The sequence below is a fragment of the Hemiscyllium ocellatum genome, chromosome 35 (assembly GCF_020745735.1).
Source record: "Hemiscyllium ocellatum isolate sHemOce1 chromosome 35, sHemOce1.pat.X.cur, whole genome shotgun sequence".
Lineage (NCBI taxonomy): Eukaryota > Metazoa > Chordata > Chondrichthyes > Orectolobiformes > Hemiscylliidae > Hemiscyllium > Hemiscyllium ocellatum.
The window spans coordinates 18,674,647-18,691,041 of NC_083435.1; the positions used below are offsets into that span (position 1 = coordinate 18,674,647).

At 47.8% G+C, this 16,395-nt stretch overlaps 1 protein-coding gene across 3 annotated transcripts in view; it reads right to left on the reverse strand.

The window, feature by feature from the left end:
- The window catches only part of LOC132832485 (uncharacterized), a 37,837-nt gene that overhangs the window by 14,367 nt on the left and 7,075 nt on the right, over positions 1 to 16,395 (reverse strand). For all 3 annotated transcript variants that reach the window (XR_009646947.1, XM_060850540.1, XM_060850539.1), the window contains exons 2-5: positions 13,802 to 14,107; positions 3,780 to 3,911; positions 3,477 to 3,581; positions 890 to 976 (exon numbers count right to left, since the gene is read on the reverse strand). Coding sequence is in view for 2 of the 3 variants with exons in the window: in XM_060850540.1 (XP_060706523.1) it covers positions 890 to 976; positions 3,477 to 3,581; positions 3,780 to 3,911; positions 13,802 to 14,107 (630 nt within the window). In the remaining variant the exon portion in view is untranslated. The remainder of the gene's footprint in view (positions 1 to 889; positions 977 to 3,476; positions 3,582 to 3,779; positions 3,912 to 13,801; positions 14,108 to 16,395) is intronic.

Genomic DNA, 16,395 nt, shown 5'->3' on the forward strand with positions numbered 1-16,395 from the left:
TTAGAGTTCCTAAGTTTCCAGTTCGTCTTTTGCAAGTTTCCTTCAATTGTTCATTTGCGTTTCTGATACAGTGCCAAATAGAGGGGTGCTGGAAAAGTCAACATTTCGAGCATAAGGAATGCTCAAAACATCGATTCTGCTGCTCCTCAGATGCTGCCTGACCGGCTGTGTTTTTCCAGCACCCCACTCTCTGACTCTGATCTCTAGCATCTGCAGTGCTCACTTCCTTTCTGTTACAATCAGGGCCTGTTTAACCTAATTTTAGGTCTTCAAAGAAGAGAAGGCAGGCACGTGGCCCTTTAAATCTGTATCGGTGTGTTGCTAGAGTAATCCTAAGCAGAATCACAATGCTTTATTTTCTCCCTGAGATGATGCAATGGTCCCTACTTTGAGGAGAACAGAACAACACCAGCTCCAGTGAACGGGATGCAGTGGTTCAAAAAGCCAGCTCAATTCGACCTTCACACAGAAAGTAAATGCCACACTGGCCAGCGACACGCTGATCTTTTAAATGGAAACTTTCTTTTAAATAAAAGTATAGCTTGCTGGAACAGTTCTCAAAGTCAAGGATTTCCTGACGATCTCCCTCTTCATTCAACAGCAAGTTTAAACCTACGGCTGGGAGAGAGAGTGAGGACTGCAGATGCTGGAGATCAGAGGCGAGAGCGTGCTGCTGGAAAAGCGCAGCAGGTCAGGCAGCATCCGAGGAGCAGGAGAATCTTCCTGCTCCTGATTCTCGGATGCTGCCTGACTGGCTGCACTTTTCCAGCACCACGCTCTCAACTCTAAACCCACGGCTGTGACTGGCCTCTTCAAACTGCATGATTCTTTGTGGGTTGTTGCTTTCGGAAACCATTTGCCGGCTCCGACTTTACAATGAAGCACTTACCCGCATGTCCTATTACACCAACAAACGGAATAGAATTCCTGATGATTGGAGCTACTGAAGTTAGTGTACGGGACTTGTCCAGGCAAACTGTGAACAAATGAAACAGGAAGAGTCAGAGAGCAACATCGGTGGGGGGGGGGGGAATAAACAACACACACACGGACAACCAAATAAACCCCGGCCTGTCTGCCTCCAGGGAATGCAACTGGTGAAGCAATGCTTGGGGGAAGACTTCCTCTTCCTGGATCTGGATTGCTCAGGAGCACCGAGCCCAGGAAAGCTGGATGGGAGTAGGGGCACATTCCTGTTGAAGCCCAGTCCATTCTCCATCCATTTCAGTTAGTGAAAATCAGGCAGTCTCCCTCATGGACGTGTGGTACAGCCAGCCTTGGTGTTTCGCAAAAATAATAAACCAAGGTCAGAAGGTCTGAGAGTGAAGCTCCATTTCAGAGAGCTGAGCACATAATCCCCTGCACATTCTGCGTGGGTGTCCTCTGGGTGCTCCGGTTTCCTCCCACAGTCCAAAGATGTGCGGGTCAGGTGAACTGGCCATACTAAATTGCCCATAGTGTTAGGTGCATTAGTTAGTGGGTAATGTGTCTGGATGGGTTACTCTTTGGAGGGTCGGTGTGGACTTGTTGGGCCGAAGAGCCTGTTTCCACACTTTTGGTAATCTAATCCAATCTAATCTAAATAAGGTAAGCTCCAATTCAGCAAAGCACTGAGACAGCACTTCATGAAGGAAAGAACTCTCTTTCCAGTGAGATGGAGAGCCAAGGTCCCTTACTCCCTCTCAGTTAAAGGTAAAAGGAGCCCATTTCCTAAGAAGTTCAGAAGCTTGGTAGTACAGAATTTGAACATTCCTGAGGAATAGGGGAGGCAATGGCCTAGTGGTATTATCGCTGGACTGTTAATCCAGAGACCCAGGCAATGTTCTGGGTCCAGGGTTCGAAACCGCTGCCACAGATGGTGGAATTTGAATTCTACAAATATTTGGAATTAACACTCTAATGTTAATTCCAAAAAATTAGATCATCATCTAATGATGTCAATTGTTAGGGGTAAAAAAACCTATCTCATTCACTAATGTCCTTTAGGAAAGGTAACTGCCGGTCTTACCCAGTCTGGTCTACAAGTGACTCCAGATCCACAGCCCTCTGGTCAATTAGGGATAGGCAAAAAACACTGGCCTAGCCAGTGATGCACTCGTCCAATGAATAATTAAACAAAGTACATGCTATTGAGCTGTTTCATCCTGCACTCATCAGGACAAATGCAAGAATACCACATCTCAAAGGGAGTAACAGTAAGTCTCCTTTTCTTGAGTAATGCTCAAGGGCTGGTGAGCTTTCCTCGTATTCAGACTGCACTTCAAGCAAAAAGCGAACCAAAAAAGTCAAAAAGCATCTTTACAGAAATTGCAGCTCCCAACATTATATGCAAATATAGAAGATGATCACTAAGGCACCTCATCTCACCCACAAACCACCCTCTCAAGGCTCTCAGTGGTGTGCAGTGCTGTCAGAACACGGCTCTCCATCATTTTCCACTTTCAGCTAGACTCTGTCACTGTTCTTGGAAACACAGAATCCTTACTGTGTGAAAAAATGCCACTGGCTCCACTGTGTCACCAGCGACAGTCGGACAGCAACCCATCCAGTCCCCACACCCTATCCCTGCATTTCCCTTGGCTAACCGACGTAAACCTGCACATCCCTGAACACTGTGGGCAATTTAGCACGGCCAATCCACCTAACCTGCACATCTTTGGACTGAGGGAGGAAACCCACGCAAACACGGGGAGAACATGCAAACTCCACGCAGACAGTTGTCCGAGGAGGGAATCAAACTCGGGTCCTTGGTGCTGTGAGACAGCAGTGCTAACCACTGAGCCACTGTGCCATCCTCTTAACCACTTCTGTTTTCTGCTTTGAAGCCAGCTTGGTGCCTTTCTGGAACCTGACCCCTGTCTGGCATCAAATGGCTTTCTTCCCTCCTTGCCGTTGGTCTAAGGAGCCTCGGCCCATCTCTGCCAACTTTGTTTACCCACGGGAAGGCCCATGCTTTGCAGTAACTTTACTGTAACGGCTGCAGGGGACACAGGTGTACCACAGGTGCTCCTCAAAATCCTACAGCCCCCTTTTACCCTCAGCCCAGTCTCTCAAATCTCCCCCTCCGACCTCTCTCTCACTGGGGTCTGTACTGGTGATACCCTGGAGTTACCAGTCAATCCAGACTCTCTGGGCTCCTCTTCCTCATGGACTGTCTGGAGTCTGGACTCTGTTCTGGAACAGAGCTGCCAGTGAGTGAATTGGACAACTGCTCTCTGAGGCAAGACATCCTGCTGAAATAAGAGCAGAAGTCTTGCCCCAAGGGCCATTAATACTGCTCCCGGTGTTAAATTGCTGTGGAACAGCAGCGACAATGTAGGTAGGTTTTCCCATCTCCCTCCCCCCCAACCAAACCCTGCCAATCTTTTAGCTGGTGACCACCGTGTGCCCTAACATCCAGCCCAGCGTGTCTGAAGAACGCTGGAAATGCAGTTGCTAAGAAATGAGAAAAATACGAGGGAGCGAGCATACGATACCTTCATTCAGCATCCAACATGCGCACGCAACAGAAAAGAAGATGAACGATAACACCGGTGCAGCCTTCAACAAATGCTGCATCTTCTCTCGAATAAACTGGCGCCCTGGAAAAATATGCAAACTGATATCAATAGTACTCGAGCAGAGAATGTTCACCCAATCAAAGGATCGATTCTCAGAATGGGGGTTTGATACTGAACGGGGCACGGGTATCATTTTCCAAGGTTTTGCAGGACCTGTGGTGTTAAGTTCTAAGTTTTGAACCTTCAATATAAAACTATGCAAGAACAATTTTCACTCACGTTTTGTTATGTCCTTGTTCATGCTTGACTTTCTCTCCATAAAGGATGCAACAGCAGTGATCAGTGTGATACTAACAGTAACCAAGGCCGCGACAGAAAATGCCAAATTGCTATGGTGCAGACCTGTAAGGCCTGAAATGGAAATATTAGAAGCACGTCATTGTGTGAGCCAAACCAGATTTTAAAAATATAAACAGGAACTTTTGCAATCGTTTAAGGATAGTAAAAGGTCTCTTCGTGGTTAAGAAACAGCACACTTCCTGCTGCAAGGGTACAGGACAAGCGTCAGAACCCTGTACAAACTAGATATCATTTACAGGTCAAATTAATGTGAGCAAATGTGCAGACAGTATTCCTGAACGCAATTAAACAGCTCTGAAAAGGAGATAACATTATTGCTTCACATTATGTTCATGTAATCATACTTCATCATGTATTATAAAACAATAGTTCCCAAGGTTATAGAACAATGGATCCCAATGTTTTCAGTATCAAGGCACACTTCAAAGAGACAAACAGCTCGACAGCACACACACTCTTCTCAGTTGAATTGATCGCTTACAAACATCACAATTTCTTGCATTTATGACAGAGGTTTGCTACACAGAATCACTACATTTGAGGATCTGAAATCTGAATACAGGCTGCAGTAACTAATTGTAGTCAGGAACAACCCATTTAATACATGCTCTTTTTTTTTAACACAGGCAGCAATAAAATGGCTTCTTATTGCAAGTAACATGACAAAATGGCTTCTGGGCTGCAAATTGACAATTTTGCTTAAAGTTGCATAAAATGGCTTTTAACTCTGCGAAAAGCTGAACTGACCATAGTCCGTCTCAACAAAGATTAACAGACAATGCTTCCTTTACAGCGTAGAAATAACTAGACTGGATAAGACATGACTGGCCATCCTAACTGACCTTGCAAATTCAGGTGCAGAGTAAAAAGTGAGGTCTGCAGATGCTGGAGATCAGAGCTGAAAATGTGTTGCTGGTTAAAGCACAGCAGGTTAGGCAGCATCCAAGGAATAGGAAATTCGACGTTTCGGGCCAGAGCCCTTCATCAGGATGAAGGGCTCTGGCCCGAAACGTCGAATTTCCTGTTCCTTGGATGCTACCTAACCTGCTGTGCTTTAACCAGCAACACATTTTCAATTCAGGTGCAGAGACTATTTTCGCAAGGTAGGGGTGTGCTAGGATGTGAAAAGTAAGGTTGGTTCCCAGGAAATATCTTTGGGCTAAGTTACTGTCAGTAAAGCCATTTTATTAAAATTGATTGGTAATTGTCTGAATGCTCTGGACTTCTCTCAAAAAAATTTATAAAAATGTCTTTGTCTTCAGCCATATGCGCAGTTTCTCCAAGGAACACAGAAGTGTTTAACCTCTGTGTTACTGAGCCCAGCCGAGATTGAATAAAGTGTGAAATCTTACAGAACCAGACGAATGGCTACTGTTTATTGACTAATCGTGGAACAGAGAGACCCCCCCCCAATCCAAGGGAGGAGGTTGAGGGAGGGGTTCAGATCTTCACATTCAGCCCATCGAGTCCAGGACGACCCTCTCAACAACATCCCATGCCCAGACTCACCTCTTCCCCTACCCATGTAACCCTGCATTTCCTGTGGTTAATCCACCTCGCCTGGACATTCCTGGATACTGTGGCCAATCCACCCTAACCTGCATATCTTTGGCCTGCGTGAAGGTCAGAGTGGTGCTGGAAAAGCACAGCAGGTCAGGCAGCATCCAAGGAGCACAAAAATCGACATTTTGGGCAAAAGCCCTGATTTTGCTGCTCCTCAGATGCTGCGTGACCTGCTGTACTTTTCCAGCACCACTCTACTCTTGACTCTAATCTGCAGTACCCACTTCTGCCTACCTTTGGTCTGCACCTAGTGCACACAACAAGCTAAAGAGGGACCAAAAGCTTTAACGTTTCAAATCCACCGGAAAAAATAATACACTGTCCTTGACTGGGAATGCAGACACAGTTTCAAAACCTGCTCACCTCAACTATTTCCAACTCTTCACGAACAACAGATCAGATCATGACACAGGGTTAGTATGATTGCCAGTGTGTGCACATCCTTTTGGCTCAGGGAGTAACTGATGAGAAGGCCACCCACAAATCTCGTTCTGCTGACGAGCTCTCCCTCCCTATGGACGCTAGTGTTGAAAATGCTGACTCACAGAGGTATGTCAAATACCCACGATGTACAGTGCCCATAGGCACAATATTGGAGGTCTACCTACGAGGAGCTCCAGAGGCCAGTGCAGTTGATTGGGGTGGCTTCTTCCAACAGATACTGCCTTTAATAACAGACAGAGAGGCTGTGGGGGGGAAGAGGATTGGAAGCACGGGTGTGGCTTTGACATTCGGGAAAGCTGGGCCACTTCCTGAAAATTTTACAGCGCCTGAAAACCCACCTGAGACCCCCCTTATAGTGTGGAAGACAGCATTGGGTCCATCAAGTCTGCACTGACCCAAACCACTGCTATTCCACCCTGACCTGCACATCTTTGGACTGCGGGAGAAACCGGAGCACCCCGGAGGAAAACCACGCAGACACAGGGAGAATGTGCAAACTCCCCAAACAGACGGTCGTTGAGGCTGGAATCGAGCCTGGGTCCCTGGCACCGTGAGGCAGCTGTGCCACTCACAAGCATTGTTCTTTAAACATACCATGTTCCATGGACTTAAGCTCCAAGGGATGGCATGGTAGCTCAGTGCTTAGCACTACTGCCTCACAGCACCAGGGACTCAGGTTCGATTCCAGCCTCAGATGACTGTCCGTGTGGAGTTTGCACATTCTCCCCGTGTCTGCACAGATTTTCTTTGGGTGCTCCAGTTTCCTCCCACAGTCTAAAGGTGTGCAGGTTGGTGAATTGGCCATGCTGTAGTGTTGAGGGATTTGCAGGCTTGGTACATTAGTCAGGGGAGAAAGTGAGGTCTGCAGATGCTGGAGATCAGAGCTGAAAATGTGTTGCTGGAAAAGCGCAGCAGGTCAGGCAGCATCCAAGGAGCAGGAGAATCGACGTCTCGGGCATAAGCCCTTCATCAGGAATGAGGAAAGTGTGTCCAGCAGGCTAAGATAAAAGGTAGGGAGGAGGGACTTGGGGAGAGGCAATGGAGATGTGATAGGTGGAAGGAGGTCAAGGTGAGGGTGATAGGCCGGAGTGGGGTGGGGGCGGAGAGGTCAGGAAGAAGATTGCAGGTTAGGAAGGCGGTACTGAGTTCGAGGGAATCGACTGAGACAAGGTGGGGGGAGGGGAAATGAGGAAACTGGAGAAATCTGAGTTCATCCCTTGCGGAAGATGAGGCGCTCTTCCTCCAACCGTCGTGTAGTCAGGGGTAAATGTAGGGGAATGAGTTTGTGTGGGATAAACTTGGGAGGGTTTGGACTTGTTTGGCCTGAACGGCCTGTTTTCACACTGTCAGGATTCCATGATTCTAGATGGACAAAACAGCCTAATGTTTCCTCACTGCTTTGTTCAGGTGAAAGGAAGTCTAGATGGATCCTCTGTTGCATTTATTGTAGAGCAGTAGGGTAGGGGAATGGGTCTGGGTGGGTTACTCTTCAGAGGGTCAGCATAGACTTGTTGGGCCTGTTTCTACACTGTAGCGATTCTATGGATTCTAAGTCCCACATATCACAACGACTGCCTTCACTCACTCTCCATCTTGCCCCTGACATCAGCCTAACTCAAACACTCACCCGGCAGCCCGTCCCGCTTCCAGGTTTGACTGATTCAAACCTGATAGAAACAACCATCTGACTTAGGAGCGGAAATCGTGATGGTGAACTTGCTCTGTTTTTCAATAAGAGGATGATTGATCCGTTTGTGTTCCAGATGCCATATTACCATCTGTACACAATAACCTTTGAATCCTCTCCCCTAACTGGAATCGTATGGTTAGTACTGTTGCCTCACAGTGCCAGAGGCCCGCGTTCAATTCCCGCCTCAGGCAACTGTCTGTGTGGAGTCTGCACATTCTCCCCGTGTCTGCGTGGGTTTCCTCCGGATGCTCCAGTTTCCTCCCACAGTCCAAAGATGTGCAGGTCAGGTGAATTGGCCATGCTAAATTGCCCATAGTGTTAGTTGCATTAGTCAGGGGTAATGTTGGGGAATGGGTCTGGGTGGGTTGCTATTCGAAGGGTCGGTGTGGACTTGTTGGGCTGAAAGGCCTGTTTCCACACTGTAGGGAATCTAAGCTTGACAATCTAAGCTGGTTTGCAAGGGCCAGAATGATGCCAAATGTGGGTCCAATTCTCCAACTGGCTGAGGTTACCATGACGATCCCACCTCCTGACCGTTGCCCATGGCTGAGGTTAAACAACAACCTGGCAGAAGTCGGTACTGCAGACACTGGAGATTCGAGTCAAGATTAGAGTGGTGCTGGAAAAGCACAGCAGGTTAGGCAGCATCCCAGGAGCAGGAAAATCAACTTTTTGGGCAAAAGCCCTTCATCAGGAATAGCATCTGAGGAGCAGGAAAATCGATGAAGAGCTTTTGCCCGAAACATCAATTCTCCTGCTCCTCGGATACTGCTTAACCTGCTGTGCTTTTCCAGCACCACTCGAATCTAGACATTAAACAACAACCTGTCAGCTCTATCTCATAGGTCCTCTGGGACTACAGTGGCTTATCCCTTTGTGAAGTCATGCTGACTCTACTGGGTTATATTATACATTTATAAAGACTCCATTCAATCCTTTGTAATTGACATTAAAATGTTCCTGATGATAGATGTTAAGCTGACTGGCTTAAAGTTACTTGTTTTTACTCTCCCTCTCTTTTTGAATAAGACATTACATTCGGTAGTTTTCCAATCTTCCTGGATTTTTCCATTATATGAGAATCATTGGAAGACTGCTCCTAGGATATCCACTTATCCCAGCATGCAATTTATTTGGTTCAGTGGACTTATCGGTCTTTAGTCCCATGAGATTTCCTGGTGTGCTTTCTCTAGTGATAATTATTATATTTATTTCTTGCCCCTCCCCTTGATGACCTATTACTTTTGGAATTAATTGTCATTCAAGTCCTCCACCATGAAAACAGATGCAAAGTATTTATTCAAATCTGCCATTTCCTGGTTTCCCATTAATATGTCCCCTGTTTTTTTTCTCTTTTTTTTTCCGAAATAATTTTCTTAAACATCTGCCATGTTCATCAAGCGTCTATTCTGGCAAAATCCTTTCCCGTAAGTGTTTAAAGTCTGGTTGAAGATTTGTAGCTCGGGTGTCCGTTGTTGTGGTTCTGTTCGCTGAGCTGGAAGTTTTTGCTGCAAACGTTTCGTTCCCTGGCTAGGGAACATCATCAGTGCTATTGGAGCCTCCTGTGAAGCGCTGCTTTGATGTTTCTTCCAGTATTTATAGTGGTTTGTTCTTGCCGCTTCCGGGTGTCAGTTTCAGCTGTAGTAGTTTGTATGTGGGGTCCGGGTCGATGTGTCTGTTGATGGCTGTTCTTGCCGCTTCCGTGTGTCAGTTTCAGCTGTAGTGGTTTGTATATTGGGTCCAGGTCTATGTGTCTGTTAATGGAGTTTGTGGATGAATGCCATGCCTCTAGGAATTCCCTGGCTGTTCTCTGTCTGGCTTGTCCTATGATGGTAGTGTTTTCCCAGTCAAATTCATGTTCCTGGTTGTCCACAAACAATACCACGACACCGTCCCCATTACCACGACACCGTCCCCATTACCACGACACTGTCCCCAATACTACGACACCGTCCACATTACCACGACACCGTCCCCATTACCACAACACCGTCCCCATTACCACAACATCGTCCCCAATACCACGACACCGTCCCCATTACCGTGTCACCGCCCCCATTATCATGACACTGTCCCCATTACCACGACACCGTCCCCATTACCACAACACCGTCCCCTTTACCACGACACTGTCCCCAATACCACGACACCGTCCCCAATACCACGACACCGTCCCCATTACCGCTTCACCGTTCCCATTACCATGACACTGTCCCCATTACCATGACACTGTCCCCAATACCACGACACTGTCTCCAATACCACGACACCGTCCCCAATACCACGACACCGTCCCCAATACCACGACACCGTCCCCATTACCACGATACTGTCCCCATTACCACGACACTGTCCCCAATACTACGACACCGTCCACATTACCACGACACCATCCCCATTACCACAACATCGTCCCCAATACCACGACACCGTCCCTATTACCGTGTCACCGCCCCCATTATCATGACACTGTCCCCATTACCACGACACCGTCCCCATTACCACAACACCGTCCCCTTTACCACGACACTGTCCCCAATACCACGACACCGTCCCCAATACCACGACACCGTCCCCATTACCGCTTCACCGTTCCCATTACCATGACACTGTCCCCATTACCATGACACTGTCCCCAATACCACGACACTGTCTCCAATACCACAACACCGTCCCCAATACCACGACACCGTCCCCAATACCACGACACCGTCCCCATTACCGTGTCACCGCCCCCATTATCATGACACTGTCCCCATTACCACGACACCGTCCCCATTACCACAACACCGTCCCCTTTACCACGACACTGTCCCCAATACCACGACACCGTCCCCAATACCACGACACCGTCCCCATTACCGCTTCACCGTTCCCATTACCATGACACTGTCCCCATTACCACGATACCGTCCCCATTACCACAACACCGTCCCCTTTACCACGACACCGTCCACAATACCACGACACTATCCCCAATACCACGACACTGTCCCCAATACCACGAGACTGTCCCCATTACCACGACACCGTCCCCTTTACCACGACACCGTCCCCAATACCATGACACCGTCCCAATATCACAACATCGTCCCCATTACCGCTTCACCGTCCCCATTACCATGACACTGTCCCCAATACCACGACACCGTCCCCATTACCACGACACCGTCCCCATTACCACGACACCTTCCCCATTACCACGACGCTGTCCCCATTACGACACCGTCCCCAATACCACGACACCGTCCCCATTACCACGACACCGTCCCCATTACCACGACACCGTCCCCATTACCACGACACCTTCCCCATTACCACGACGCTGTCCCCATTACGACACCGTCCCCATTACTACGACACCGTCCTCAATACCACGACACCGTCCCCATTACCACGACACCGTCCCCATTACCGTGGGTGGCACGGTGACACAGTGGTTAGCATTGTTGCCTCACAGCGCCTGAGAACCGGGTTCAATTCCCGACTCAGGCGACTGACTGTGTGGAGTTTGCACGTTCTCCCCGTGTCTGCGTGGGTTTCCTCCGGGTGCTCCGGTTTCCTCCCACAGTCCAAAGATGTGCGGGTCAGGTGAATTGGCCGTGCTAAATTGCCCGTAGTGTTAGGTAAGGGTTAAATGTAGGGGTATGAGTGGGTTGCGCTTCGGCGAGTCGGTGTGGACTTGTTGGGCCGAAGGGCCTGTTTTCACACTGTAAATCTAATCTAATTACCACGATGTCGTCCCCATTACCACGACACTGTCCCCATTACGACACCGTCCCCAGTACCACGACACCCTCCTCAATACCACGACACCGTCCCCATTACCACAACACCGTCCCCTTTACCACGACACCGTCCACAATACCACGACACTATCCCCAATACCACGACACTGTCCCCAATACCACGAGACTGTCCCCATTACCACGACACCGTCCCCTTTACCACGACACCGTCCCCAATACCATGACACCGTCCCAATATCACAACATCGTCCCCATTACCGCTTCACCGTCCCCATTACCATGACACCGTCCCCAATACCACGACACCGTCCCCATTACTACGACACCGTCCCCTTTACCACGACACCGTCCACAATACCACGACACCGTCCTCAATACCACGACACCGTCCCCAATACCACGACACCGTCCCCATTACCATGACACCGTCCCCATGACCACGACACCGTCCCCATGACCACGACACCGTCCCCACTACCACGACGCTGTCCCCATTACTGCGACGCTGTCCCCATTACCACGACACCGTCCCCAATACCACGACATCGTCCCCATTACCACGATGTCGTCCCCATTACAACGACGCCATCCCCAATACCACGACACCGTCCCCATTACCACGACACCGTCCCCATTACCACGACACCTTCCCCATTACCACGACGCTGTCCCCATTACGACACCGTCCCCATTACTACGACACCGTCCTCAATACCACGACACCGTCCCCATTACCACGACACCGTCCCCATTACCGTGGGTGGCACGGTGACACAGTGGTTAGCATTGTTGCCTCACAGCGCCTGAGAACCGGGTTCAATTCCCGACTCAGGCGACTGACTGTGTGGAGTTTGCACGTTCTCCCCGTGTCTGCGTGGGTTTCCTCCGGGTGCTCCGGTTTCCTCCCACAGTCCAAAGATGTGCGGGTCAGGTGAATTGGCCATGCTAAATTGCCCGTAGTGTTAGGTAAGGGTTAAATGTAGGGGTATGAGTGGGTTGCGCTTCGGCGGGTCGGTGTGGACTTGTTGGGCCGAAGAGCCTGTTTCCACACTGTAAATCTAATCTAATTACCACGATGTCGTCCCCATTACGACACCGTCCCCAGTACCACGACACCCTCCTCAATACCACGACACCGTCCCCATTACCATGACACCGTCCCCATTACCACGACATCGTCCCCATTACCACGACACCGCCCCCAATACCACGACACCGTCCCCATTACCACGACACCGTCCCCATTACCACGACACTGTCCCCATTACCATGACACCGTTTCCAATACCACAACGCTGTCCCCATTACCAGACACCGTCCCCTTTACCACGACACTGTCCCCAATACCACGACACTGTCCCCAATACCACAACACCGTCCCCATTACCACGACACCGTCCCCATTACCACGACGCTGTCCTCAATACCACGACGCCGTCCTCATTACCACGGCATCGTCCCCAATACCACGATGCGGTCCCCATTACATCGACACTGTCAGGTTTTACCAGATTTCAGATAGGAAAGGTGCGATTGGGTTGAAGGTAAGATCTTGCTTCCCGTTTTCAGAGCTATGCAGCACTGTTTTAAAGTTAGGGCTCAGCCTTTCATAAGGAGATTATCTTTTCTCCCAGAAGATTGAGTGACTTTGGAATGCAGATCCAAAGGGGATGAAGGGGTCAGTCAGTGGATAGTTTTAAGGAGGAGGTGGAGAGTGCTTTGATTAGCAGGGGACCTGTGTGTTATCAGGGCCAGATGGGACGGTCAAATTCAAAGCTCAAAGGTATCAGCTGTGACCCTAGTCGGATGGTGGAGAAGGTAGAAGGGGCTGAATGGCCTTATTCGAATGCTTGTGTGCGTGATTTGTTGAAAAGGCTTTCCTGTCCCAACCTCATCAAACTCTGTGATGTTTCCTGACTGGATTAGGGCACAACTACACCTGGTGGGAGAATCCAAACCAAAACGGCAAAGATTTAAACTTAGACCTAGAGCGTTTATGCAGCATATGCTTTTAGCGCATACACAAACACAGACATACCCACCCACACATACACATGCAAGCACACATCCACACATATACACACACACACATACACACACACTCTCTACAGTAAATACACAGCCAGAAGCTACTGATGCTCAGTCAACTGAAACTTCCAAGTCCCAGGCCGACTGTTTGACCTGCATCACTTTCAATCTTTTTTCTACAACCTCTACCATTGGGGAGAAGGTGCAGAGGCTTGAACACACGCACCAGCCACTTTCACAACAGTTTCTACCCAACTGTTGTTAGAATACTGATTGGACTCACAAACTCTTAACATTCGCTTGTACCTGTGTTTTTGTTTTTGCTGCTGCTTACCTATCATTTACTTATCTGTGCTATTGAACTCTGTGATCAGCCTGCATTGCTCGCAAGGCAAAGCTTTTCACTGTGCCTCGGTACACGTGACAATAAATTCAGTTCAAGTGATAAAAGTATTGAAATCGCTTACCAATGAGTTTCAGATCCATACTCCTCTTCCAGTTACTACCCACAGTGATGGTATAAACTCCTTGGTCACTGGAATTCAGATTGGTCAACGTCACTGATCCATTGGTTGTATTAAAATGTAAACGGGATTTGAAGGCATCATTCGGTTTTTGTATTGGGGAATTTGGTGCATAATCCAGAATAGTGACAAGTTTTCCATCACTGCCGGTGAACGTCCATTCAACCTGACTGTTGCTGAGATTAGCTCCGTGTTCAGGATCCAGTAAAACTGATGAACCAATAGCAGCCAACACCTCGGTCCCTCCAGCTGATTGACATGAAAAGTAAAAACAAATGTAATCCATTAACATGTGACAGTGAAGCACTGGAATGCAGCATTATTGTGGAACAGTGGTAGCATCTCTACCTCTGAGGCAGGAGGACCCAGGTTCAAGTAATAACACCTCTAAATGAGTTGATTAGAACATAGTTTTCCAGCATTGTTTTGTTCTTCTAGGTGTCACAACCTGGTCCCTTCTTTCTAAAAGCTGATCCTTTTCTCAAGGATACTGTGTCCTGGATTTTTTTCAGACGGGGTCATAAAACTCTCCTGGCTCCATTCAGACTAATTTGGTACAGAGATGAAAAAGGATTTCAAGAGGCCTTTTGTTTCTATGTAAACAGCTGAGACTTCATGCCACTTCTAAAACATGAAGTGGTCATCTTTTAGAAGTGACCTGTATAATGAAAGGGGTGTGGTCAGCTCTCTAGCTGAACTGTTCAGTCCAGAACTAGTTAGGAGTTCAGCGGCGTGGAACCAGGCTGCTGAACTCTCTCTCTCTCTCTCCTCCTCCTGCCCTTCTAACTTCAACCTGTAAGCGTTTGTCCCATTTTCACTGTTTTTTAAGAGGGTTTGCTTATTGGGACTGCTGTGTATATTCGGAATGGCATAATTAAGTCTAATTTAGATGGACTGAGTTCTGTCGGGGTCCTTTATTCTGTTCTTTGTGTTTCATTGTGTAATTTTGTGAATCAATGTTTGGTTTAGTCAACCCAGCTAAATTACTCTGGGTAATTTTCACTGTACACCTACCGGAACAAATTGCAAAGTTATGGTGTGGGCTGCCTGCTTAAGAATGTTTTGAGTGGTCTGGCCTGGTCCATAACAGACTGGAGCACTTTGCGGGATTTTAAATCGTGAGTGATGGGTGCTAGTATCTTTATTTCGGGCGTTGGTTTAGTTGGGCAGACAAAAGCTTGGATAGTAATGGCTCTTTCAGTCGCCAAACGTTTTCTGGAAGTGGATGCAGTGACTTTGGAAGTTTTACAAAAGGGGAATAAGACCAAGCTGCAGGAATTAGCAGAGAAGTTGGAATTGGAACGGCCTACTTCTGTGAGGAAAGGAGAGATAATTACAGCAGCAGCTCAGCAATTATTGCTGGAGAAACCATCAGAATCTGTAGTGATGGCAAAAATTTCATTGTAAATGAAGCAGCTTAAGTTAGAGGTGAGCGATAAAGAAAGGGCAACAGAAATGAAACAGTCTGAAGAGAAGGAAAAAGTGAGAGCAGCAGAACAGACAGAAAAAGAGAGAGTGATTGAACTTCAGAAACTGATACTTCAAAAGGAAAGTCAGCTTAAAAGGAGATAAAAGCTGAGGGTAGGTGCAGTGAGGAAGTAGTGCAAACTCATGTGGAACAGCAGAGTTAAAACCGCAAGGTTAGCAGCTGAGGCGGCTGATGATTATGAGCTGGTCCATAAAACACAGTTTGGCTTTCACAATCAATTTCAGTCCACGGGGATAGAAACTGATGCAAAGAGAGATCCTCGTAGAGAGGGAAAGGTAGATCTCAGTGAAGATCAGAAGGATAACTCACCCTAGGGTAAAAAAGTAAACCCTTCAGGGGGACAGAGAAGTTAAAAAGCTCTGGTGATTTCATTGTTAATAAAGTGGGTCACACAAAATCACAGTGTTGGTAGATTAGGAGAAAGCCAGATGTAAGAAAACTGGATAAACCTGGGAGTTTTGTTGGACTAGTACAAAAAGCACAACTGCCTCAGAGTGTACACGATGATCAGAGGCTGGTTACGGAGGAAGTGCCAGATTTGCTTAAAAAATATAAATGCAAGTGTAATGTTTATTCACATAAATAATAAACAGTAATAAATAAGGAGGTTACAGTATTAAGGGACACAGGATCCTCTCAGTTTGTGATGCTGAAGGATGAGGAGATATGTACTCCTGAAGGACTATTGTCAGGAAAGGTACTGGTAACAGAAATTCATGGTGAGACAAAAAGTGCTCAGTTATGTAAAGTGAGGCCAGAGACTCCAGAGAAGAGTGGAGAATTGGTGGTAGGAGTACTGGACAAACTCTCAGCTCCAGGAGTACAATTTGTCCTTGCAAATGATATCGCTGGTAGGCGTGCTGCCTACTCTAGTTGAAAAGCCAGTGGAGACACAGGCAACTGAAGCAATGCAGTAAGTTTATTCAGGAATTGTCCCTGATTGTTGGTCACAAGATCAGAGAGGCACAAGCTGAAACAGGAGAGATCAAAAGGCACAGATAAGGAAGCTGACGTCGAGTTATCCGAAACTCTCTTTGATCAGATCAGT